The sequence below is a fragment of the Oryx dammah genome, unplaced genomic scaffold, assembly GCF_014754425.2.
Source record: "Oryx dammah isolate SB20612 unplaced genomic scaffold, SCBI_Odam_1.1 HiC_scaffold_9, whole genome shotgun sequence".
Taxonomy (NCBI): Eukaryota; Metazoa; Chordata; class Mammalia; order Artiodactyla; family Bovidae; genus Oryx; species Oryx dammah.
In genome coordinates this window covers 56,241,344-56,265,484 of record NW_024070193.1, presented here as the reverse complement: position 1 = coordinate 56,265,484, position 24,141 = coordinate 56,241,344, and the positions used below count along the sequence as shown (strand labels likewise).

The 24,141-nt window shown below is 40.2% G+C and overlaps 1 protein-coding gene across 10 annotated transcripts in view; it reads left to right on the top strand.

Moving 5' to 3' along the window:
- RBMS3 (RNA binding motif single stranded interacting protein 3) overlaps positions 1 to 24,141 on the top strand; it is an 820,638-nt gene that overhangs the window by 150,512 nt on the left and 645,985 nt on the right. For 7 of the 10 annotated variants that reach the window (XM_040246332.1, XM_040246336.1, XM_040246341.1 and 4 more), the window contains exon 2: positions 14,538 to 14,710. In XM_040246332.1, coding sequence (XP_040102266.1) covers positions 14,538 to 14,710 — 173 coding nt within the window. The remainder of the gene's footprint in view (positions 1 to 14,537; positions 14,711 to 24,141) is intronic. The other 3 variants (XM_040246333.1, XM_040246340.1, XM_040246335.1) reach the window with 1 other exon arrangement.

Genomic DNA, 24,141 nt, shown 5'->3' with positions numbered 1-24,141 from the left:
GCCCAGATTAGAGGTGTGGCTGTCTGTCTTTCTCAAATTGCTAACGTAGGGCTCTAACTCACCTTGCCAGATGCCTTATTACAGATCACAATTAATGATTAGTGGAATCCAAGTAAATGAAAGGAAACCTGGTTTTGCACACAGCACCGCCAGCCCCTCAGGGTGAGTGGACAGCCAACAATGTAGAATACTGTAGTAAGTCATCCCTTGGTACCCAGCAGGATGGGTTCCAGGGCCCCCTGCAGATACTAGAATCCACAGATGCTGAAGTTCCTTGTATGGTGTGGAAGTGGTGTGGTACACAGTCCTCCTCTATGTCTGCAGGCTCTGCAGCCTTGGACATGGAAAGCAGGCTGTGCCTCAAACAGTGCGTCTTGGTCTGTAGGGGATGTGTTAGGGTCCCATTCTTCTGTTTTCCTAAACTTCGTTCTGTCACTGTGATGTAGTCTACTCTTTGGGCATCTTTACTTTCTTCTGTTGAAATAAAAACCAGCACCATTGGATGCTGGCTTTCCCTGATTAAAAAACATCCCTTTGCCAAAACTTGTCTTAAATGTGGGCATAAGTCATTTGGCTAAAAGTCACCACAGTGGGAGAGAAAATTCCATGTGGTTAAGTAACTTCTCTCCTTTTATTTTACTTCTATTATTATGAAAGTAATTTTCTCTTATTTCTATAAACCACTAGAAAAAGCAATCAAATTAATTCCATTTATTGTCTTTGAGAACTCTGGTTATAAAATTGACCATTGCATAGTTCTATTCATTCCAATACTTAAAATGATCACCTGAGTAGTAAAATAGTTTTTTTTTTCTTTTAATTTAGTATGAAAAGTGTAATTTACAATAAAAGAAATAGATATTCTCATAAGAATTAGCATTGGCACTCTTTTCTCTTATACTTTGATAGATGTAAATATAGACCACATTTTGGTATATATCGACTTTCCTATCTTTTTATTTACTTTCTGTCCTGCAATTATATGTGCTCAGAACTCTATGTTAACTTTACCTGCCTGAAATGTTTCTCTATTTTTTTTTCTTTTTCTTTTTAACTCTTAAAGAGTGATTGTCACTAGTTATATCTTATCTTTTAAAATATCTTCTCATCATAATATTTAGTTTTATATATTATTATTGCATTTACATGGTGAATTCTCATGTTGTAGCACAGATTAAATTTGTACTGATTATCTAAGAATTAGAACTCTCTGGTCTTTCTTTGGTGTAATATAAGTTTTCTGTAAATAGGTCCCTTCTTCAAGTCAAAATTCTGGACAGAAATTTTAAAGCTAGTCACTTCAGGAATTCTTTGTATACGAAGAAATAGCTTATTTGCAAAACTACGAGGAGCTGTAATTCTGTGTTTTATAAATCTGAACAAATTGTTTATGCATTATCTGCCAAAGTTTTGGGTTCTCTATGATGTTGGTTATAAGCAGAAGTGGTGTTGTGATGCATATGTGTTTTATCTTATGTATATGAGTTAATATGTAAAGCTGGCTTATTAAAATGTTTAGCTCCACAAACTGATGATCAGACCCATTTACTGAATTAAGGGATACTTCGAAATTACAGACACAATGATTTCAATGAGGCACATTTTTCACATCTGCTGTAGTGCTGCACTTTTCCCTTTGGTGATGGATGTTGTCTTAGTTTGATTTTGTCACATTTGGTTGTCTCTCTTTTGGTGCTGCATCAAATGTAATCAAATTTATGGAATTAACAATCTGCCCTTAAAGAACAGAAGTGGGTCCTGAGTGTCCATCAAGAATCGATGACATAAAAATACTTACTTTTCTTACTTTTCAAAGAGTACTCTGTCGGCTAATGAGAGGCAGATTCTCTTTAGTCCATCGTTCTCTGAGGAATTCTTATGTTTCTGTTCCGTTACATCATTAGATCATGGAGATTCACTGAACGCGTCTACCCACTCTGCCCACACACCCTCTTAGGGTGTCCTCTGGTCCTCGGTGCTGAGACAGAACCACCGAGAAATGGTTGTTGTGTCTTCCCAGGATATTCCCAGCTCCTTGTTTACAGGCGCACAGCCCTCTTCTTTGTTTGTGTCTTCTAGGATGTTGGGCATTTTGCCTGTGGTCACATCTGCTTGTGATGCAGTGGGCTGCTGGCTTTGGCTAGAACTATTTGTGAAAGCTGATAACTAAGTTCTCAGAAATCTTGTCAGCCAGTTGTTGAACTGTCAGTAGGTTAAAATAAGGCAAATAAAATTACGTATATGAACAAAATCAGTAAAGCTACACATTGGGGCTTTTTAAAATTGTTTTTTTCCTTAGAGACCAGGAATACCGGCATAGTACAGAATCTGAGTCAGTTTATGTTTTGATCCCCACTGCAGCAAATTTGCCTTCTACTGACTAGGTCAAGAATTGTGGCTTCTTTTGGAGAAACGAAGCAATGGTCACTCTTGAAAAATTCTTTAGTGATCCTTTAGAAAAAGGCTTTTATCCCTGCCAGGTTATACAGTGTTCTCCAAACTGAAGCAAAACAAAACAAAATCATTCTCTGGAATATTGGAGATGTGTAGTAAGTACTTTGGAATGTATAAAATGTATGATGACCCCATTTGTATACAATAAGCTATTTGCTCCAGTTACCCTAGGGCACATATCATAGTTGTTCGAAATTAAGGAGATAATTAAATGGAAATAAGCAGTTTAAGCAATTGTTTACCCACGCAGTCTTCTTGCAGGGCAACAATTTTTAAAACCCTAATTATTTTTAGTGTTAGATGCTATGAAATTGGTATAGTTTATTTTGTGTATATAAAATTCCTTGTAAGCGGCTGAACATTTAGTAGTTAGTGTGTTATTTAAACCCACACATTTTTTTCCCCACTGGCAATGAGATAGATCTTATTTTAATGAGCACTTTCACAATTTGTAGATGTTTTCTCACAATTTGTATATTCCAAGAACGACTTCCCTTGTGAAAGTTTATCTTAACAAAAATTCCTTTGAGGGTTGTGTCATTAGTTTATCTGAAGGCAATTATTATCAGCAGCTGAAATAGTACTAACTGAACTTAGTGTTTCGTTGAAGAATGACAGTTCTTGGTTTCTAATTGAGAGAATTTCAGTTTGGCAAGCATCCGTGGACTTTTTGCTTTGCATTGGAAGATTTTAAATCAGGCAAACCCAAGCTCACTAGACCACTCAAGAGAACAACCAGTACAGATCACGATTGCTCATGACCACAGTGCATTTTGTAAAAGTGCTGCAGGACTGGTATAAGAATACTAGCTAGCCCCTGTAGAGGGTTTACTATTTTCTGAGTTTTATTCTTAGTGCTTCCCACATTTTATATTTTACATGTCTTCTAAGGTAGTTATTATCCCCAGTTTTACAGACGAAGAGACTGAAGCAAAAGCAGTTAGGTGATTTTCCCAGCATCATACAGACAGTGAGGGGGACAACAAGCCTGAGACCTGGGAGTGCAGTTCAAGATCTAGGGTCTTGGTGGCTGTATGTGACAGTGGAATTTCCTCCTTCATCTTTGGAGAGTCTCCCAATCAAGGGCAAATACCCTTTGTTTGCCAGCCTCTGACGTTTTCATCACTTATTTTAAAAGGGCAAGAGTAATTTGGAAAAGAAAAAGCAGAACTGTCTTATCATTCGGGATAGTTCTTTCTCTTGATCATGGAGAATATCTCTGCACAAAAAATCTCCAGTAATCACACAACAAAGAAGATGCATCAACTACTGGATTTGGTTTTGGAAATTCTCTAAGGCACAAGGTGGATTGACTGAAAATTCACTGTGGAAAGTAATCCTTGTAAAGGTTTATGGTGATGAGAAACAGACGTTTGAGTGTGTAATATCTCATAGACTTTTGGTTGAAAAATTAGAATGAATGGGATAATGATATAAATGTCTAATATTCATTTTTATTATCAGATCATTTTTTTCTTGAACTTGAGCATTAATTTATTTTCATACTTACCATCTCATGGCCCCCAATACTATAAATATTTAAATTATATTCATAGCAAATTATCTGCAAGTGTTTCTTCCAATTTTTATAATGGAGCAATTACTTTGCAGATATTAATTGCTGTCACATTTTTGATCTATACTCTAGCTTTGTCTTTTTGAGGAAATTATTGTGTTTTATAGTCTAAATTTCTTAGATTTAGGACTTTCAAAGTGTAGGTTCTGTTCATATTTAATTTTGCCTCATTAATAAAACATGAATGAATTGGCTAATAAAACAACACAATTATTTTATGTCATGGAATATAAGTTTTTGTTTATGAATTTGCTGAATTGCCCCAGTAGTTCACTGTACGAAAGCATTCTCACTCTTCACTTTGGTCCAGTTTACGGAGAAATACAATTGGTAGAATAGCAGACATCATGGAGTAGGGGTGCTTTTTTGTGGGGGACATGCAGATAAAGTAAATGATGTCATATTGAAAATGCAAAATTTCCTTCACAGACATGAAGCTTGTCTGCCAAAACCAGAGATCTTTATTCTGTACCAGCAGTTTCCCTCAGTTGCTCTCTTGTCTTATTTAGCAGTTTTATAATATAGATGATACTTCATTTTTATTAGTTAAAAATAGATAAAATACATTTTGTCCTTCCCACAGATTATATTTGACTTCCTAGAAATTTCTTTTAATGATGTCCACTTTAGGTCAGGGGAGGGATTAGTTGAAAGAGAGATTTTATATGCCAAAATGTAGACCCAGTCATGATGGAGAACACACTGAAATGTGGTCTATACTGAAAAGAGATCAATGACTCTTTTAAAAGTATGAACAGCAACATAGAATCTGTGACTTTTATTTTGCTCAGAGCATTGTGGGAGTCAGAGCCTTGGAATTTCAAGGATAATCTCCACCAGCATGTGCAGTAGAAGTTCCTGCCCTGACAGTGATGTTCTGTACCTGCCTTTTTGACATAACGCTTAGTACCAGTGATTCTGACCATTGCATATGGGGGTAGTATGATGGAGGAACTGAAGTTTTTCGTTCATTTTATTTGAATTATCTTTCCATTTAAATAGCTACATGTGACTAGTGGCTGCTGTCTGGGACGACACATATCTAGAGTTAAATCTGGAATGAGCTGGATGAACACTGCCCAACTTCAGGTCCTGGACCTGCTGCAGAGTACCTGCACAGCCTTGGAAAGCCCTGTAACCTCCCAAGCCTCAGTATTCCCAGCTCCAATATGAGCATAACAACGGCGTCTACCTCTAAGACATCTGTGTGCTGGTGCGCTCAGTCCCTCAGGCATGTCCAGTTCTTTTGTGACCCCGTGGAGTGTAACTCCCAGGCTCCTCTGTCCATGGTATTCTCCAGGCAAGAATATTGGAATGGGTTGCCATTTCCTCCTCTAGGGGATTTTCCGGGCCAGGGTTTGACCCAATGTCTCCTATACCTCCTGCATTGAAAGGTGGTTCATTTACCAATAAGCCACCTGGGAAAGCCCTCCCCCACCCCCCCGCTGCAAAAGTTCTTATGTGGTTCAATAAAACACTGAATATAAAACTCTTTGAGCTGTGCCTGGCATATAATACACAGTCAATGAACATTAGCCTTTGCTATCCTCGTTTCTTATTTTATGACCTTCTGTAGATTTTAAGAATGTAGCAAATGCAAAAGAGAGAGAAATTAAATAGGTCTAAAGCAATAAGCAAAAAAAAAATTCTGTGACTGGGATGGAATTTTAGGTTTTACTGGAGGAATATGTGAGATGTAGAGAAGGTAATTATAGGCTGACTGTATATTACAATTTGCTTTGGATGGTTTCAGTTTATATATTGCGTCCTAGTTTAATTCTAAGATCTCACTCTTTTGTTCTCAAAAGTGTCCCTAATTAAAAAAAAAAAAAATTAAAGTGTCCCAAAGGTGTTTGTAGGATACATTTTAGAGCCACGGTGGAATAAGATATGGGAATGCAGCCCAGTTATTCCAGGTGAAGGGAAGAAGATAAAATAAGGCAGAGATACACGTGTGACTATGGCATAGCATGACTGGTCCCTGAAAGGAGAAAATAGAAGGAAACAGAGCCAGGAGGGGGCTGCAGGGACTTTATGGAGGTGGGATGGGAGCTTGGACTAGGAAAGGAGATAGGACTTACATGATATTTGGTGATTATTGCATTGCTCTCAATTCATCACAGGTCTACGTTCAGAAAAACTAAACCCCGATTTAATTGGACAAAACCATTTTGATGTGTCAGAAAAGCCTTATGCCGTTTGATGTTCTGATTGGCCTTCTGTGATTGGCAACACAGATCTGAAAAGAGATTTTCAGATTTGTGTTGGACACCATTTGAAACAAAATGCTTTCTTGTTATTACTGATTAGCTGCCAGTCACCTGATCAGTAATGTGACTGGTTAACATGGAAGTTAGCCATTTCATGGGAAAATTGCTTATTTTGTTTTCATGACGGAAAACTTTGAACGTGTTGATTGAGTTGTGGTAAAGAACCAGGTCAGCGTATTTTATGGCAGGTGTTCAAGCTATGTCTGTTGGTCTCTATTTTATTTAGAACAGCATGGGTGAGAATACTAGAAAATCAATTCTTGGCAATATTGCCAATTGTGATTTTAGGGAAACAGGGGATATTAAGTTGTGAGACATAAAATATAAAAATGAAGAAAAAAGCCAAAATTAGAGATTATCGAGGAAAAACTAAAAATTTAAGTAAACATATAAGATACAAGATCAAGTGCCTCCCCTCCTCTTTGTCTCTGATTGCATTCTGAGTTGAGGAACTGGCCATTGGTACTCCCAGAAGTCTCCATCAGCAGCTGATAGGGAACTGTTGTAGATTTTCACTCTTTTCCCAGTGATTCTAGCCCATCATGAAAGAAGAGGTTTGAGTTTATCTCTGAAGTATTCCCCAGAGAGTATAGAGGTACCATACAGGGATTAGTCACTCTCAGCATTTCTGGGGGATTCTAATAATTACTGACAAATGTGGGAGACATTGTAATCTCCACCTGAGGAACCAATCATGGCTCAACTTTTGCAGGAGGAACCAACCACTATCAGTATTGAAATCATGAGATGTCTGGGTTATTTTCAAATTGGAGACTTGAAGTGAGTCGTAATTGTGTTTGTTTTTCCTTGAAAAGATCAAGAGTTGGCCACATTAAAAGAGGGGTTGGGGCAGAGACCAGATGTCATTGGCATTTGGAGAATTGAGCAATCTTTATAAATGGCTGTTCCATTGTTCATAGTAGTTACTCATCTCTAGTTGGTAAATTTATTAATGAAACTGGTTTATAGCTGCTTGAAATGAACAATTACTACTTACTTGTGTTTCCAAGTACCATGAATTTTAAAATGTCATTTAATATTGAATCCTCTGAATGGAGTTCAATGACTTCAGATTGTCTATTTATAAATAGCACAGAGCAATCTTCTATGATGCAATCTGTGGGAGTGTTCACATATTACTAATACTTAGAGCAAAAGTGAATCTCATCCCAACAGAATTGTAATCAAACCTCGGTGAAAAGTGGAAGTGTTAATGGCTCAGTCATGTTCGACTCTTTGTGACCCTCTGGACTGTAGCCTACCAGGCTCCTCTGTCCTTGGAATTCTCCAGGCAAGAATACTGGAGTGGGTAGCCAGTAGTGATTAGTAAATACCTTGAAATTAATCATCTGTTCTATCCACAGTGATTATTCCATCTGCTTAGTGTTGTTTGTTTCTTGATAAAAAGTGGCAAACCCCAGTTCATAGTTTCATCTCACTAATAGTGACCGCCATGTTTAAAAATAGATTAACTCTTGAGCTCCCCCTTAAAGGTCAGTTACTCCAACTTGGGGGCTTCCCTGGTAGCTTAGTGATAAAGAAGTTGCTGCCAATGCAGGAAACTTGGGTTTGATCTCTAGGTCAGGAAGATCCCCTGGAGAAGGAAATGGCAAGCCAGTCCAGTACTCTTGCCTGGGAAATCCCATGGACAGATGAGGCTGGCATGCTACTGTCCTTAGGGATGCAAAAGAGTCAGATGTGACTTAGTGACTAAGCAGCAACTCCAACTAGGACTGAGAGATCCCTGTTCATTCTAAGGATCTGCCCCATGATGATAGTGCAAATGATAAGAACAAAAAAAAAATTAAAAAAAAAAGAACAAAAAAATTATTTAGTATTAAATCTGTGCCAGAAAAAAAAAAAATCTGTGCCAGGCACTGGGCTAAATGTTTTATATATAATTTATATATATTAGGGCTTCAAAGCTTCACAACTGAAGCTGCACAAGCTTTGTGCAACTGTCCAATGCAGTAATATGAACATAATCTGTGTTTTACTCATGACCAGGGGCTTAAGTGCCCAGTTAGTGGTGGTGTGGATTCTAAGCAGCCAGTTTAGAGCTCTTAAGCAGTCTGTTACTGTTGCTGACAGCAGCCATTACTTAGGCCAGTAGACAGAATGTACAAATGAATGCCTTTTGTGGGGACTTTGATCCTTTAGTGCTCATTTCCATAGCCGAGCTCTGGTTGGGAAAAGAGAAGAGAGGCAGGTTTTCTCCAAACTCTATTATAACAGGCATAATTGAAATGATTGATTTCTACAGTCATAGTCTTCAGAATGGAGAGACAATTGTCTCACAGAAAATTGCAAAGCCATCCTATAGGTGGTTCATGAAACTCTGGCCACAGTCGCATAGTTTGCCTTAGATATTAATTTAGCTGTGTTTCTTATTGCTTGCATGGACAATATTCTTCTTCACCCTCATTTGAGGCTCTCATAGGCACTGTAGCACTTGCCATGATTCCTGTCACGTCCACTGTCTCATGGAGTGTTGATACCAGAGGACAGGTCTGCAGAAATGAGGTTACGTGGAAATTACCCTGCCTGGGGGAGGACTCCAACAGCCTGCCTCAGCAGCAGCAGCCACTGCGCGATGGATTGCCTGCGTACGTGCAGGCTAAATAATGTATGATTCAAGACAGGAATGTGGTCTGTATTCATTCTTGGAGAGTAAAAGAGTTGGCATGTCAGTCCCACAGGAGACTTTATCCAGGGCTTTACCCTTGAGTGGATAAAAGAGTACAAATTCTCTTGCACTGGAGATGAATGAAAACAAATTGGGGAGACCATCCACAGAGCAGACTGCTGCGTGATGGAGTCCAAGGCTACCCCAAACCACCAAACCAACTGCTTCAGGATCCTGCCAGCAGCCAGACGCTGCAAAGAGAATTGACTGAAGTTTGGCATCGAGACTCCATGATTCCCAGCCAAGGGGAATTGCATGCAGAAAATATTTAAAATTCTCTTTGTAAAAGAGTTATGTTTTCAATCAAAGGGAGAAGTAGGTTTCAGTTTCAGACCAAGTCTGCTGACACGTAATGTGGCAGTGTTAGTAACAAAGGGTGGAGGCGTGGGGAGGTGAACAGTGTACGCACTTCAGGGTAAGAAGCTGAACTTTGGTGAGATGAGGGGCTGTTCAATGAGTAGTTTTAGGCCATTGAGTTATTGTCATTATTCCACAATGGGGACTTTACTGGCCTTGCTAGCAGAGGGGATGGATCTGTAAGAAGCAGTGGTTCTCAACCAGGGGTGATGTCATAGCTCCAGGGCACCTTTGACAATATCTGGGGACATTTTTGGTTGCCACAACTTGGGGAGAGGATAGCACAGCTGGCCTCTAGTGGTAGAAGGTGGGGATACTGTTAAATATCTTGCAATGCACAGGACAGCCCCTCACAACAGAGAACTATCCTGTCCAAAATCTCAGGAGAGTCAAGGTGGGGACTCTGGTTAAAAATGACCTGGTTAAGGTCTGTGCATTACAGTTCCACCTTCAGCCAGGCATCCATCCAATATCCGTTGACTTCGTGTAAAGGATGGTTTTTAACAATTTGCTTTACTCTATTGGTGTGTGAATGTTGTTTTGAGGTACCAAGCGCTTTCGGTCCAGGCAAACAGGAAAGCAAGCAAGCAAACAAAAACACAACTCACATCCCTCTCCGATTTATCTCCAAAGTATTTAGCTAGGGGTTGAAAGCACAGATGGGCTGCCCTCCAAGCCACACATTCTCCAAGATCGTAGGAGGACCTGGTTGATCCACTTTTCAAACGTGAAAAATGAGGCATATTAACAAAGCGCACTAAATGAATCAGCTGCTTGGTATGATCTACAAGCCAGTTCATTTTCCTGTTATTAAATAACAAAGCATGAATCTTGACAAATGAACCCTCTCGTTTGACATTATTTGAAAAACTCAGAACACGCTTGCTTCTGATGGTCACTTCCCCTTTGAAATTAAATTTAAGGTGAACTTCATTTACATTCTGATGGCGGGGGGTGGGGTGGGGGGGAGGGCTTGTGGACCTTCCTTTGATTGTTGACTGTTTATCATCATTGGTCTTTCCATCTCCCTTTGTCCTTGGACAGGCCAGAGCTCCCGGCAGGACACCATCCTGCAGAGTTCTCTGCAAGGAGGGGTTTTGTGTTTCTTGGTGCCCCTACCATGAAGAGGCAAGGTTCTGTAGGAGCATCCTGGGGAGCTGTGTGGCTTCTGCAGTCAGGCTCCCTAGGATGAAACTGGGGTTCCAGCTGTGCGACCTTGAGAAGGTCATTGGCCCTTTCTGTGCCTCAGTTTTCTCATTTGTAAACCGTGAAGAAAATGATTTGCCTCCTTGGATTGTTCTGAAGATAACATATAATATGCTCAGCAAGCAGATGGCAAATGTTACCTATAATTATTAGAATCATTAAGAATAGCATCTTCTAAAATGGATGCTAAGTCATTTTTTTTTTTAACTTCCTAGACGCTGCTGCCGATCAGCTGATTTTAGCAGTGCTGACATGTGGTTAAGGGGGCTTTTGCCCTCATGTCAGAATCCCTAACAGACCCTCCCAGCAATGCCACCATGAATAAAAAAACATCTAAGCAAAATCTGCTTACTTCCCAAGCATATGCAGCTTCATGACAAGCTCTCTATCCCCCTCCTCAGTGGAGCAGCGTCTGAAGCCCCTCTTCTGGAAGAGTGCTGTTGCTCTCACTCCCAACAAGCTGACACTGCACATTCACAGCAGTGCCTTGCTCTGGCACAGCTCAGCGGAACAATGGTCTGTATCCCCAGACTGTATGTCCTCACCCTTCCTAAAGAGGATTTATAAAGTGTGACTTTGAGGTGGCAAAGCCAATTTTATCTGAAGGAAATAATTTTTTTTCTAATATTTTAAAGTGTCTTTCTTAGTGCCTCAAAATGATTTAAATGTTAATCAATGATAAAATTGCAAATCCATCTAAAAACAAAGAATTGGGAATGGAATCAGAACCACTTTTAATCAACAAAGTGGCTGCTCTAACCCATTGACCCCTAAAGGTTATTGACACTCCTTTTTTCCCCTTTTTTTAATGATGCTGTAGTTCAATTATTGTCCTTGGTAGCCAGAGTGTGCAAAATCACTTTTGCTTTTCACAAATTAATTCATTTAAGCCTGTGCATTTGTCAGACATTATAGGAAACTTCTGCCAATGTTTTGTTGATTAAAGGATATGTATTTTGAAAATGAGTACAGAGGAAGGAATTTATAATTCTTTAAACAAAAGTGATTTATAATATAGGCTGCTACCTGAATCGTTCAGTGTATCAACGGATAAATGAAAATATCAAGGATTAGCAAGAGTGTTGGCACTGGGTCTTAAAAAACTGTGCATTTATTGATTCAATAAGACTGAGAAAGCCTACATCTTTCAGTAGAATTTCTAGAACTTATAAACAAGAATAGGACATAGAAAACCACTCTTCATTGTATATATTTTTCAAAGAGTTTTGGAAATACATCTTTCTCTACAAGAATCTGGTGCTTCTACTTCTATTTTAAAATTATATATATCTCATTTTCATGCATACAAATTCTCTCTACTTATTCCCACTTTGATTCATTTTTGACCATTTTGTTTTAATTTTTCGCAGTGAATACAGTGTGCCCTTTGGAGGGCACATTTATGGTTTTAAGCACCATGCAATCTACTAAATGGTGTCTAGTTATGGAAATGCTTGCAAAGACCCCTGGGGCGAAAAAAGAATTAAGTCAACACAGATTGATCACCCTGTAGTTGGTGCTTTCTTATTTGATCAGTCAGGGACTCACTTGGTCTGAACCGGTCCATCTGATCTGTGAGACATAAAGCTGGAGACATTTTTCTGGCTCCCTGGTGGTTTTAAAGGTTTTGCAATGGGAAAAGTGCTTTAAACAAAGCCTCATTTTAAAGGAAGCCTGAGTACAGAATGGAATTCAAAGAATTTGGAGAGAGGGGAGGTGAAAGTGGTAAGAAACAGCCTGAAAAAAGCTGGGAAATTTAAAAGACTAGTGCACAGGAGGGAAATCAAAAATAAATCCCATCTGGTTGTGAGATACACTGACCAGAACACAGCTTCAACAAGGCCGTGTTAAACACCTACTAAGTGCAAGGCTTGTAAATGGGGAGAGCTTACGTGTTCCCCTGTGTTCGAGGCAGGAAGTAGATTTCATAGGTCAAGAAGGAATTTTTTTTAATGTCAGCCAGGAAACTATTCAGCTTTATGCAGATATGACATTCCAAAAGACAATGAATAGTTGTTATTTTATTCAAATATTGAGAACAGAAAGCATTCTCCTGTGTCATTCACTTTCAAATTCTATGTTAAGTATGTTGCTCTTAGATTAAGTCATACTGAAGAAGTGGTTGAGTGTAGCTAACACCAAGGCTTCCAGCATGGAGACTGCAAGAATGACAGCGAGGCAGAAAGCAATGAGTCTTTGCAATGGGTCGCTCTCCGCAGGGAACGGAGAGCAAAGACCCAAGGGAATCAGCTATAATATAGCCTTACTTCCCATATCCAAGAGGCCTTGTCTTAGAGCCAGTTGGGAATAGAGACAAAGGCATATCTGAAATCTTGGAGGGTGTAAAATGGATTATTATAACAAGAAACAAGGCCGGACAATGCCTCCTATCTTTATGGGCCAAGTGCTGTGATCACTCAGTTTTTATTGTACGGGGTATAGCTTGAGTGTTTAAGAACCCCCCACTGGCTGTTGGATAAGTACTCACTTCTCACCCCTGATAGAACAGCTGATGAATATTCAGGTTAGACGTCTCCAGCATGTCCCTGCTGGAATCATGATGAATGCATTCACTGTATGTTTATATGGCATCCTAGAGGATAGTTGAGAGACTCTAGGATAGATTTGAAGGTGAAGATCACTGGGACTTCCCAAGTGGTGTTAGTGGTAAAGAACCCTCCTGCCAGTGCAGAGACACGGGTTTGATCTGTGGGTTGGGAAGATCCTCTGGAGGAGGAAATGACAACCAACTCCAGTATTTTTGCCTGGAAAACTCCATGGACAGAGAACTGCAGGTTACAGTCCATGGGGCTGCAAAGAGTTGGACATGACTGAGTGCACACACAGAAGACAGATATGACTCACAAATATCATGACTGTGATTATTATTATTCAATTTTTCATATTGCTAACACTTATTGTGCAATTAATGATGACCAGGAACCAGTCTATTTGCATTATTAGCTCACTGAGTTTTTGTAAAGACCCTATGTCGTAGGAGGTGGGTAATTTTTTCCTCCTCGTTTTCATGAGACTGTTGCATCTCAGAGAGGTTCAGGTGCCATCCAAAGGTCACACAACCAATAATGTTCGTATCAGGGACTTAAACCCAGTCGGTCAATGTATTTTCAGAACTTTTGAAGATACACCTGTTTGAAAGGAAATAAAGAATAATAATGTCTGCTAATTCAGGCATATATAGGTATAAAGACCCTGACATTGTATTTTCCCAAGTCACCGAGGGTCATCTTATCATTTCCATTTTGTCATAATAGTGTGACAAGTTAGACCAACGGTTCTTTCCTGAGAAAGGTTTCTCCGCCCTGGAGGATACTTGGCAGTGTGTGGACACATTTTTGGCCCCCAGCTGGGAAATGGATGCTACTAAAATCTGGTGGGTACAGGCCAGGGATGCCGCCACCTGCCTGCAGCGAACAGAACAGCCCCCACAAGAAAGGATTATCCTGTCAGCTTGTCAGTAGTGCCTAGGCTTAGACTTTGGATCAGAGTGACTCCAAGAGAAGAAAACAGTGGCTCAGCCTGCAAACAGAGTGTTCACCAGGAAGGAGCAGATTTGGGAATGCGGAGAACAAGATCAGTTAGAGGCATTCATTCATTGTTTGATTCATAGCGTCTCTGTTTATGGAGTGATCACAATGGAGAGTACAGGTGAGGAAAACAATGTGAGAAAGTTTCTTTGGAGAAAAGGAGGGAACGCAGAGTAGAGGCAAAAGCAGAGGTGTCTTGCTGTCAAAGGTGAGCTAGGGGCAGAGCCCTGGTGCACCAGGAGGGAACTGTGCTGGGCTGATCCAGAGGCAGAGCCAGAGGGCGGGAAAGAGCAAAGGATGTTCTCAGAAGTGCCCCGGAGCAGAGTGTGCATGTGTGGATTGGAGAGGCCGAGAAGCTTGCATTGCTTTCGAGTTGCTCTGCTGGCCTGGGAATAGGTTGCTGGCTCTGTTTTTCCAGTAACAGCCTTTTCTGTTTCCAGCAGTCCTATGCACCAGCTCCCCACCCCATGGCTCCTCCCAGCCCCAGCACAAACAGCAGCAGCAACCACAGCAGCAGCAACAGCAGCGGGGAACAGTTGAGTAAAACCAACCTGTACATTCGAGGCCTCCCACCAGGCACCACTGACCAGGACCTAATCAAGCTGTGCCAACCGTAAGTGTCCCCGTTCTCTGCGCCATTTCCACCTGCATCCGTGCCTGCCCCTCGGGGCTCACCCATATGGGGCTGGCTTTTGTACCCAATGCACCTTGTGAGAAAGACTCTGCTGCACAAATGGGACTTATATTTGAGATCTGAGTCTAGCTTATTTGGGGGAATGGAATTTGTTTGCCTTTTGCTTTGAAAGAGAAGGGTTTCGAGCAGAGGGAAATAGGGGTGCTGGCTGATGTGCACATATTGACTGGAAAGATGAGGAGCAACCGTGGAGTTGGGTTCTCACACCTGTGGCTGGTGGGATCTCACACCTGTGGCTGATGAGTTTTCACACCTGTGGTTAGTGGGCTCTCACACCAGTGGCTGGTGGGACTTCACACGTTGTGGCTGGTGGGACTTCACACCTTGTGGCTGGTAGGTTCTCACACTTGTGGCTAGAGGAACCATTGATGAGTCTCATGAAAGAAACTGCTTTTTAAAAAAATTTTTTTAAGAGAGGTATTAGTGATGGAAATCACAAAAACTCAGAAGTTGTAGATTTCAGGATGGTCACTTGCTAGTTGCAAAGCTTTTCTGGCCGGTTCTTGTTTGGTAAATATAAGTTCAGCTGGGACCAGGTAATTGGAAGATTAGAAGGCTAATCCTTTCATATCCTTGAAAACATCTATTTCCAAGCCCACTAAATATATTCTCACCAAGGCCAAGAACCGCAGTCACCAAGTAGTTTGATATCTCCCAAGAAATATGGTAGCGATTAAATGCCCTTCCAAAATGTTTTCATTCACCTACTACCTACCAACACTTATGTTATTAACTCTATTTCTGTGCAAATCAATTAAACATATTTAACTTTATCCTCCAAATAATATGAATAATGGATAATGAACTAAGAATCGTAGTCCTTAATTTTAGATCGCTGATTATTTTCAAAGTAGTATCAGTACAGCTATTTGTTATTTGATTGTGCCTTAGCTGGGTATTTTTAAATTAGGGAAACTATTACTCAGTATTTCTTTTGCTCTTTTGCAATGCTTTTACAAGAAGGTCGAGAGGATATTTATTTTGTAAATTTTCCAACCTCTAAAATATTGGAAGAGGAAAACAAGGCAGATAGTATTTATTTGCCTTTGTCCTGGTTTTGAAGATTGGGAACAAATACGAAACAACAGGAAATGGCAGATTAGATGAAACACAAATACATAACATGATCATACATAATCAGTTGACAGGGCAGTATGCAGATTAGGGAAGCCCCCTACCCCCCACCCCCCATCACCGCCATCCCTGCTACTATCAACTGTCTTGATTTGTGAAAGAGGTAAGAACATTGGAAAATAAATACTTATTTGAAAGCAGTTTTTTAAAAAAAAAAAAAAGATGCCAGGGCTAAGACATACAAATATGTTAGGTTTTGGTCAATAAAATGTTGACGTTGGGAATTGGTTAGTAAATCACTCAACAGTTTTTTTACTTCTTGCTACTGTTAGAAAAAACTAAACTATTTTGAAAAGTAAGGTCATTGAAGATATGAAAAATGATAGACTTTACATCAGAAGCTTCAGATGAATCTCCTGAAATGGACACTGATGTAAAGAAGTAGACTGGCTATTATATTTGTGTGTGAATCTCATTCATAAAAACAGTGGTAGGTATTAAGGAAAGATTCCTACTGCTCTCTACCACTCAGAGAGCTTGTGGAAGCATAGATGTCTGGGCCCCTGAGGTTGCAATTCACTAGTTCTGGGGTGGGGCCTGAGAATGTAAATTTCAGCAGTTTCCCTCCTGTTATCATCATGAGGCTGCTGGTTTTCTGAGAATCTCTTGGGGACGGAGTGGAAAGCACAACCTAAAAGTTGAAATTGTGTTTCATTTGGTGAACTTGCTGAGGACTCAAGGCTGGGTGAGTGACAGCCTCTCAGGTAGCTCTGACAGACTACTCCAAAGAGACAAGAGAGAAGCCAGTTATATCCACAGAGCTTTTGCAACAAAAACCCAGTAGTCAGAACATCAAAAGATTACTGTTAATTAAAGAAAACTTGACATCTCAAGGTAATTACTTTAGCGTTTTTCTGTGTATAGGAAAAATGCAAGAATCTGGGCTCATGGAAATCACCCCTTGGCTAGGCTTCTTAACTCAGGGTCAGAATTCTGCTCTTCTCCATCCTGAATCCTTTCAGTGTTCACAGTCGAGGCAGCTACAGCTGCTGATGGCTTGGCGTCCAAACATTTACTGATATGGCAGGCAACATTTTTCATCCACGTCTCTCTACAATAATATAAAGACTACTGCCTATTCCTAAAGCAAGAAGTCTCGCTTAATACTTGAAGGCATTTCAGGTGGAACCCTGTGTATTAAAACCTGCTTGGCCACTTGGCTTACTGTCTTTGAGCCTCTGTCTCTTCTTACAAAAGAGTGCATTGAATATGATTATTTCTAGGTTCCCTGTCATACCTGTGGTGTGCTGCAGCTGCCTCTGAGTAGGGCACCTGAGCCAGTGGTTGAATATTCACAGATTCTGTACATGACTTGTTACAGTCTCAGTATCTTGAAATCAGCCATGATGAGAGTATTCATATCACAGGAATCATCAAGGCCTGTAAATGAGGACTTCTAAAATTCCTGATACATAGTTTTTGAGAGCTGGTTTATGAACATACACCATATAATGATGGAGCATTCTACTATGGATTTCTGTATCAATGTCCATTTCTGCAAAGAACATTGCCAGAAATGTATAAATGGGAAGTGTTGCCTAAAAGTCTGCCTTGGCCTTATTAACTCAGGAAGAGAGGCAGTGGCACAAGAACATTATGTTTGAGGGAAAAAAAGATATTTTCATGTTTCTTCTGTGCATTCGAGAAACATAAAGAATGCTAAGGGCACCAAGGGTGATGGTTGCTTGTTCATAATCATTTTTTGCTAGCTAATAAGATCTGGCCTATACTGTTGTTATTGTTAAAATGTTTGTGGGTTCTTTGGTTTACTAAAGTGGTCTGGACCTGGGGTTTATTGCTGAGATTTGCTTTCCTGGAGAATCTTAGAGAACTAATGTGACCAGGTAGGGTGATGTAGAGGAATTAGACATGTGCTGAGAGTTTGGCGTTCACTTCTGGCTGTGCCATCGGCTGGTATGTGGTCCTAGGCAAGTGACTCGTTCCCCCTTACTTTTGGCTTTTCTCATATATAAAGTGAAGGCTGTAGTCCATGGGGTAGCAAAGAATCAGACACTACTGAGCGGCTAAGCACATACGCACAAAATTTACAGATTTTCTTCAGAATGTTTTTAAAAGTGCAAAACCCTTTAAAATGTTTTTTAGTTATATTAGTTTCCTTTGGCTGCTGTAATAAATTACCACAAACTAGGTGACCTAACATATCAGAAATTTATTCTTTCTTGGTTGCTGTGGCCAGATGTCCAAAATCAAGGGGCATGCTCCCTCCAGAGGCTCTAGAGGAAAATCTTCCCTCACCTCTTCTACCTTTTTGGGTGGCCATTGGCGTTCTTTGGGTTACGGCCACATATCTCTCTCTGATCTGTCTTCACATTACCTTCAGCTCTGTGTACTTAAATCTCCCTAAGCCTCTCTCATATAAGCACACTTTTGTTGTAATTTCAAGCACACTGAAATAATCCAGGATAATTTCATGTGACGAGCCTAATTACGTCTATAAGACCCTTTTTCCAAATAAGGTAACATTCAAAAGTTCTGATGATTAAGATATGGACGTATCTTTTTGGAGGTGAACTTTAGCCCACTACAGTCTGCCTTCTGGATGTCCAAATTTATGTCTGTCCTGTGTGCAAAATATATTCATCTTACCCTAACATTTCCCAAAGTCTCAAACCTAAGTTTAAACTTGCATCCAAACATCATCAGTTCAAAAGTCCCAAATCTCATCTAGATCATCTAAATCAGCAACAGGTGAAAACCCTGGGGCCAAATTCCTTTGCATCTATGAATCAGTGGAACAAGACATCAGCAGGGCTCCTGCTTCCAAAATGCAGGGGTGGGACAGGCATATGATAATAGTTATAGACATTCTTATTCCAAAAGGAAGAAAATGGAACAGATACAGAAAGGAGTTCCCTGTCCTGATGATTTTAAGAATTTGGCCAGACAGAATCCCCTTCCCTAGTGGCTCAGATGGTAAATGTGGGAGACCAGGTTCGATCCCTGGGTTGGGAAGATCTCCTGGAGGAGGGCATGGCAACCCACTCCAGTATTCTTGCCTGGAGAATCCCATGGACAGAGGAGCACAGAGAACTGCCATCCATGGGGTGGCAAAGAGTCAGACACCATCGAGCAACAAAGCACAGGACATATATAAAATAATGAGTTTGTACATGATAAGCTTTTTAAATTTATTTTTTAACTTTTTATTTCCTATTGGAGTATAGCCAGTTAACAATGTTGTGATAGCTTCAGGTGCACAGCAGAGGGACTCAGCCATAGATACACATGTATCCATTCTCTCTGAAACTCCTCTCCTCTCCAGGCTGCCACGTAACATTGAGCAGAGTCCCCTGTGCTATATATCTGTGTATACCCATACAGACCCTAGTTGGTTGTCCATTTAAAATACAGCAGTGTGTACATGTCCATCCCAAGCTCTCTAACTACCCCTTTCCCTCATCCTTCCCCCTGGCAAGCATAAGTTCCTTCTCAAAGTCTGCTAGTCTGTTCTGTTTTGTAAATATGTTCATTTGTATCATTTCTTTTTAGATTCCACATATAAAGGATGTCATAGGATATTTCTCCTTCTCTGTCTGACTTACTTGGTATGACAATCTCTAAGTCCATCCATGTTGCTGCAAATGGCATTATTTCATTCTTTTTAATGGTATACATGATAATATTTTTTTAGTTTAAAAGTCTGATAGTTCATTGAGGCTCTCATTAGTTAGCAGTAAAAACCACCCTGACCATCTTTCACCAACCCCCGTTTGCAGTGTTTGCAGAGCCACCGCCTGAACTGGTTCGTCTGCCTGAGTATGACCTGAGGGCTGGGGAAACTTTGCTAGAGACCCTCGCAGGGCATTTGTAAAATCCTGGTTTCCTCTCCCGCAGTGGTGATTTCTAACAGTGTGCATCACTATTTTAAGTTAGCATTCTTCTAAAGATTCAAATTATTTTGCATATTTTGCATTCGTAATACTCATCCAACACTTTAAAATAATTTCACCTACAAAACAGTTAATGTTGGTAGGTTTCCATGATCTTGTCATCAGGATCAATTTTTCATGCTTAAAAAAAAATAAATTTTTCATGCTTATTCCTATGAACTTACCAGAACTTGCAGAGTTACTGTTTCTTTATATTAGAGGAAATGCAATATTTGCTAATATCCAGAGCAATAAAATAATAGAAAACAGAGCTATATTAAAAAGGCATAAACATATCAAATTATCTGGCATTAGAATATAATATCCATATGAATACTAATGAACAGCAAGAAAATGATATTACAGGAAAGAAATTACATTATTTCTCAATATATAATCTGAAAGCAAATTCTTATTAAGGGATTCCATTCACATTTATCTTCAAAGCTGCTATGGTTGGATCACAAGTAAAGTCAAAGGAAAGAAAGCAGAGACATGCAGAATGGTTTTACTGTATGGAAAATCTCTTTAGTTATATCTGGATTCCATATATATGCATTAGAATATGATATTTATCTTTCCCTTTCTGACTTAGTTCACTCTGTATAATAGGTTCTGGTATTTTGGATGAAATTATGGCTGTGTGCCTTGTAGGAAATATTAGAGTTAAAGACCTTGTAATGTCTTTATCTTGAGAAAACTCAAGGAACTTTGTCTTTTCAATCATGAAATATTCACAGAGCACCTATGTTGCACTGAAAGCTCAGTGGTGAGTACATCATTTAGACAAAGGTGCTGCTTTAGCAGAGACTATATTTTAATGGGGAAAATGGAAATCAATGAAATGGTTGTATGATTTGATATAAAATTGCAACTACAAGTGCAAAAAAAAAAAAAGAAAGGAATGTGGAAATAAAAGGACCTGTAACATGGGATGAGGCATTGTTAGGGCAATGGGCAAAGGATTCTTTGAGCTAAGATCAGGAGTAGGAATAGGTATAAGTAAATGAGGAAGGCAGGAAAGAACATTCTAGGCAGAAGCAACTCTGTGCAGAACCAATGGCTGGAGAAAACATGGTGGTTTTAGAAGAGAGAGGGGGTAGAAACTGGAGCAACAGGATCTGGAAGCATGGAGGGCTAAGGTGATCCCTTTGTATGTCATGTTAGGAGCTTTGTTTCAATTAAGGAAATCATTGAACTGTCACAAACAGGAAGGTAATAGAGTCAGATTTTTAATTCAAAAAGATGATTCTAACTGCAGAATGAAAAGACCCTCTGAGGTCAAGGAATAGAATACGATAGTTCAAGAGTGAGCTGGAATAACTTATAATCAGAGAAGAGGGTGGAAGAATAAATATTTGTGGTGGGAAAACAATTGTATGTAGTGAAAGATGTCTTCTTTACGTGCATTTATTGTTCCATTAAAAAACGAGGACTTGAGAGACAATTAATCAAGTGAACTCCGAAAGAAACAGCAGAGTAGCAGAGAGGAGGACCCAGGCTAGCTGGTATTTAGCTAATTTCTTGTTCTTACCTTATCAGGAATGGGTCATCAGTATAAAATTAAATATTTAGTGGCTGCAGTTTTTAAAGGACTTAAAGCAAATATAGTGAACACTGAAAATCCAATTGATTCTACAATTATATTCACTGGATGGGTTATCAGTTGGATACTCTAGGTGGAATACTTGGGTTATGCACCATTTATGCATAGCTCAAAGGGGGGAATATGGAAATGAAGGAAAACAAATTTGGCTTAATAAATAGAGAGCATTACAGCTTTTTTTTTTAACGGAGTAAAATGGCGGTGTGATGATTTTTCACATATTAAACTCAATTTCCTACCTCAAAGAAACTGGTCACTTCTACAACACGATTCTTAACATCCCCTTGAGACACATTGAAATCACTCTTGGGACTTCCCTGGTAGTCCAGTGATTTGAGAATACACCTTCCATTGTGAGGGATGGGGATTTGATCCCCATTCGAGGAACTAAGATCCCACATTCCAGGTGCAACTGAGCCCCTGCTGCAACTCCTGAGCCTATATGCTCTGCAGCCTGCACCCCATATCGAAGACCCAGTGCAGCCAAAAAAATCACTCTTGAGAAATAAAGCCACATATTTAACATAATGGACAGAATTTTAAATGGAAAGTAGAATCATTACTGTGTTTATGTTGTCTGCATCTACCTTTTATCTAACCATTCTCATCACTTATACATTTTAATTAACACAATGCTTTCAGAAAGCCCCAGCCAGATTGCCCTCACTTCCAAGTGTTTAATCTGGAAGTAAGGCCGGCATCAGGCAGGACAGTGGACTGCTCTCTCATGAAGCAGAGGGACAGAAAGGCAGCGGAACTCGAGGGCAGGCGCACGTGCACTCCCAGTCACCTCCGAGGACCGGGAAGCCAGCTGCCCCACCCTTCATTTTCCTGGGTAAATGTTTCCCTTGTTCAAGCTCTGATATCCTAGCATTGCCCCCTTTAGAAGGAAGCTGTAAATGTCACTTTAACATTTAACAAGAGAGGAGAAACTCCTGCAGTGGAAAGCCAGGGGGACAAAGTAGAGTATGTGAGCCCAAGCTCATCTCCCTGATATTGACCCAACCCTGTTGGATCTCTGGTTAAGTGGTGAACACGGAATAGTAAGAGGAAACTCAAGTGCCATCGGGCCTCTGAGTGCAGGGTGCATTATATGTGGTGTCAGACAGTTCTGACAAGTGCACGGACACAGTCAAACCTTTTATTAATTTAAAAGTAACCTTGTCGCAGGAATATGTCAAACTGTTCAGATACAACTAAAGGAAAACAAGTCATCCTACACTCCAAAGAAACTGAATAAATAAGAAAAAAGGTGACTGCAACTTTTTTTTTTTTAGTTCTTTCTTCCCATGTCAATGAAGATTTAAAAGTTCCTTCTAATAAAACCTAAGGAAATTTATGAGTAGTTTTCTCCTGAAAGTCAGACTCCAATGGCGTAGCTGCTTTCGCGGTGTAATGTATCTTTGCGGTGGCAGGTGTGAGGAGGAGGTGGGTTTGAGGCTCTTTGACCTCTGCCTTTGTGTAACTTAAATGAGAGAAAGCTTCTAAAGCGAATACTGAGTGCCTGCATTCCCTGAGTCAGCATAGATTTGATACCTTGTTATATATGATAATTCAGGTGTACACAGAGTTATACCTGCCAAGTATGTATTAGAAACTACACATTAGTATTTGGTTTGTGATGAATAAATAATTATCATTAATATTAATTGTTATATTTACAGGGATTATTAACATTTATTGTGTATTACATACCACGTAATAAAAAAATAAAAGTTTTTTCTTATCTTATTTAATGCTCAGAACAACCCTGTATAGAGTGGGAATGATTGATGGTTACTGAATCATAGTTGAATATACTGAGGCTCTGACATATTAAGAGGCCTGTCCAAGTCTATACAGCCACCAGGATTCCAGCTCAAACTTCAAAGCCCTTGCTCATAAGCAATAAAAATTCATTTAATGAAGAGAAGGTGCACTTCCCTGGTGCCTCAGCAGTAAAGCATCTACCTGCAATGTAGAAGAGGAAGGACACACGAGTTTGATCCCTGGGTCAAGAAGATCCAATGCAGGACACATGGGTCCGATCCAACCCCTCGGTCAGGATGATCCCCCGGAGAAGGAAACGGCAACCCACTCCAGTGATCTTGCCAGGAAAATACCATGGACTAAGGAGCCTGGCAGGCCACAGTCCATGGAGCTGCGAAGAGCTGGATGTGACTGAAGCAGCGGAACACACACGCAATGAAGAAAAAGGTAGCTTAAGTCCTGAGTTCTCAAATCCATGGCTGCCCAGGGGAATCCTTGAAGAACTTTAAAAAATACAGATGCCTGGATCTTAACCACCCCATTAGCTAGTTTGGGGTCAGCTTATACACTGAAATTTCTTAAAAGGCTGCCTTGATGTTGCTGTTTAGTCACCTAGTTGTGTGCGACTTCTTTGCAACTCCATGGACTGTAGCCTTCTAGGCTCCTCTGTCCATGGAATTTCCCAGCAAGAATACTGGAGTGGGTTGCCGTTTCCTTCTCCAGGGGATCATCCTGACTGGGGGATTGGATTGGACCCATGTTTCCTGCATTGGCAGGCGAATTCTTTACCCACTGAGCCACCTGGGAATCCAAAAGCCTTTTAGGCAATTTTGTATGTAGCACAGTTTGAGAATCTCCTATGGACACAGCGGGGGAAGGAGACACTAGAATGACCTAAGGGTATAGCACTGACATGTACACACTCCCATGTGTAAACCAGACAGCTGGTGAGGAGCTGCTGCAGAGCACAG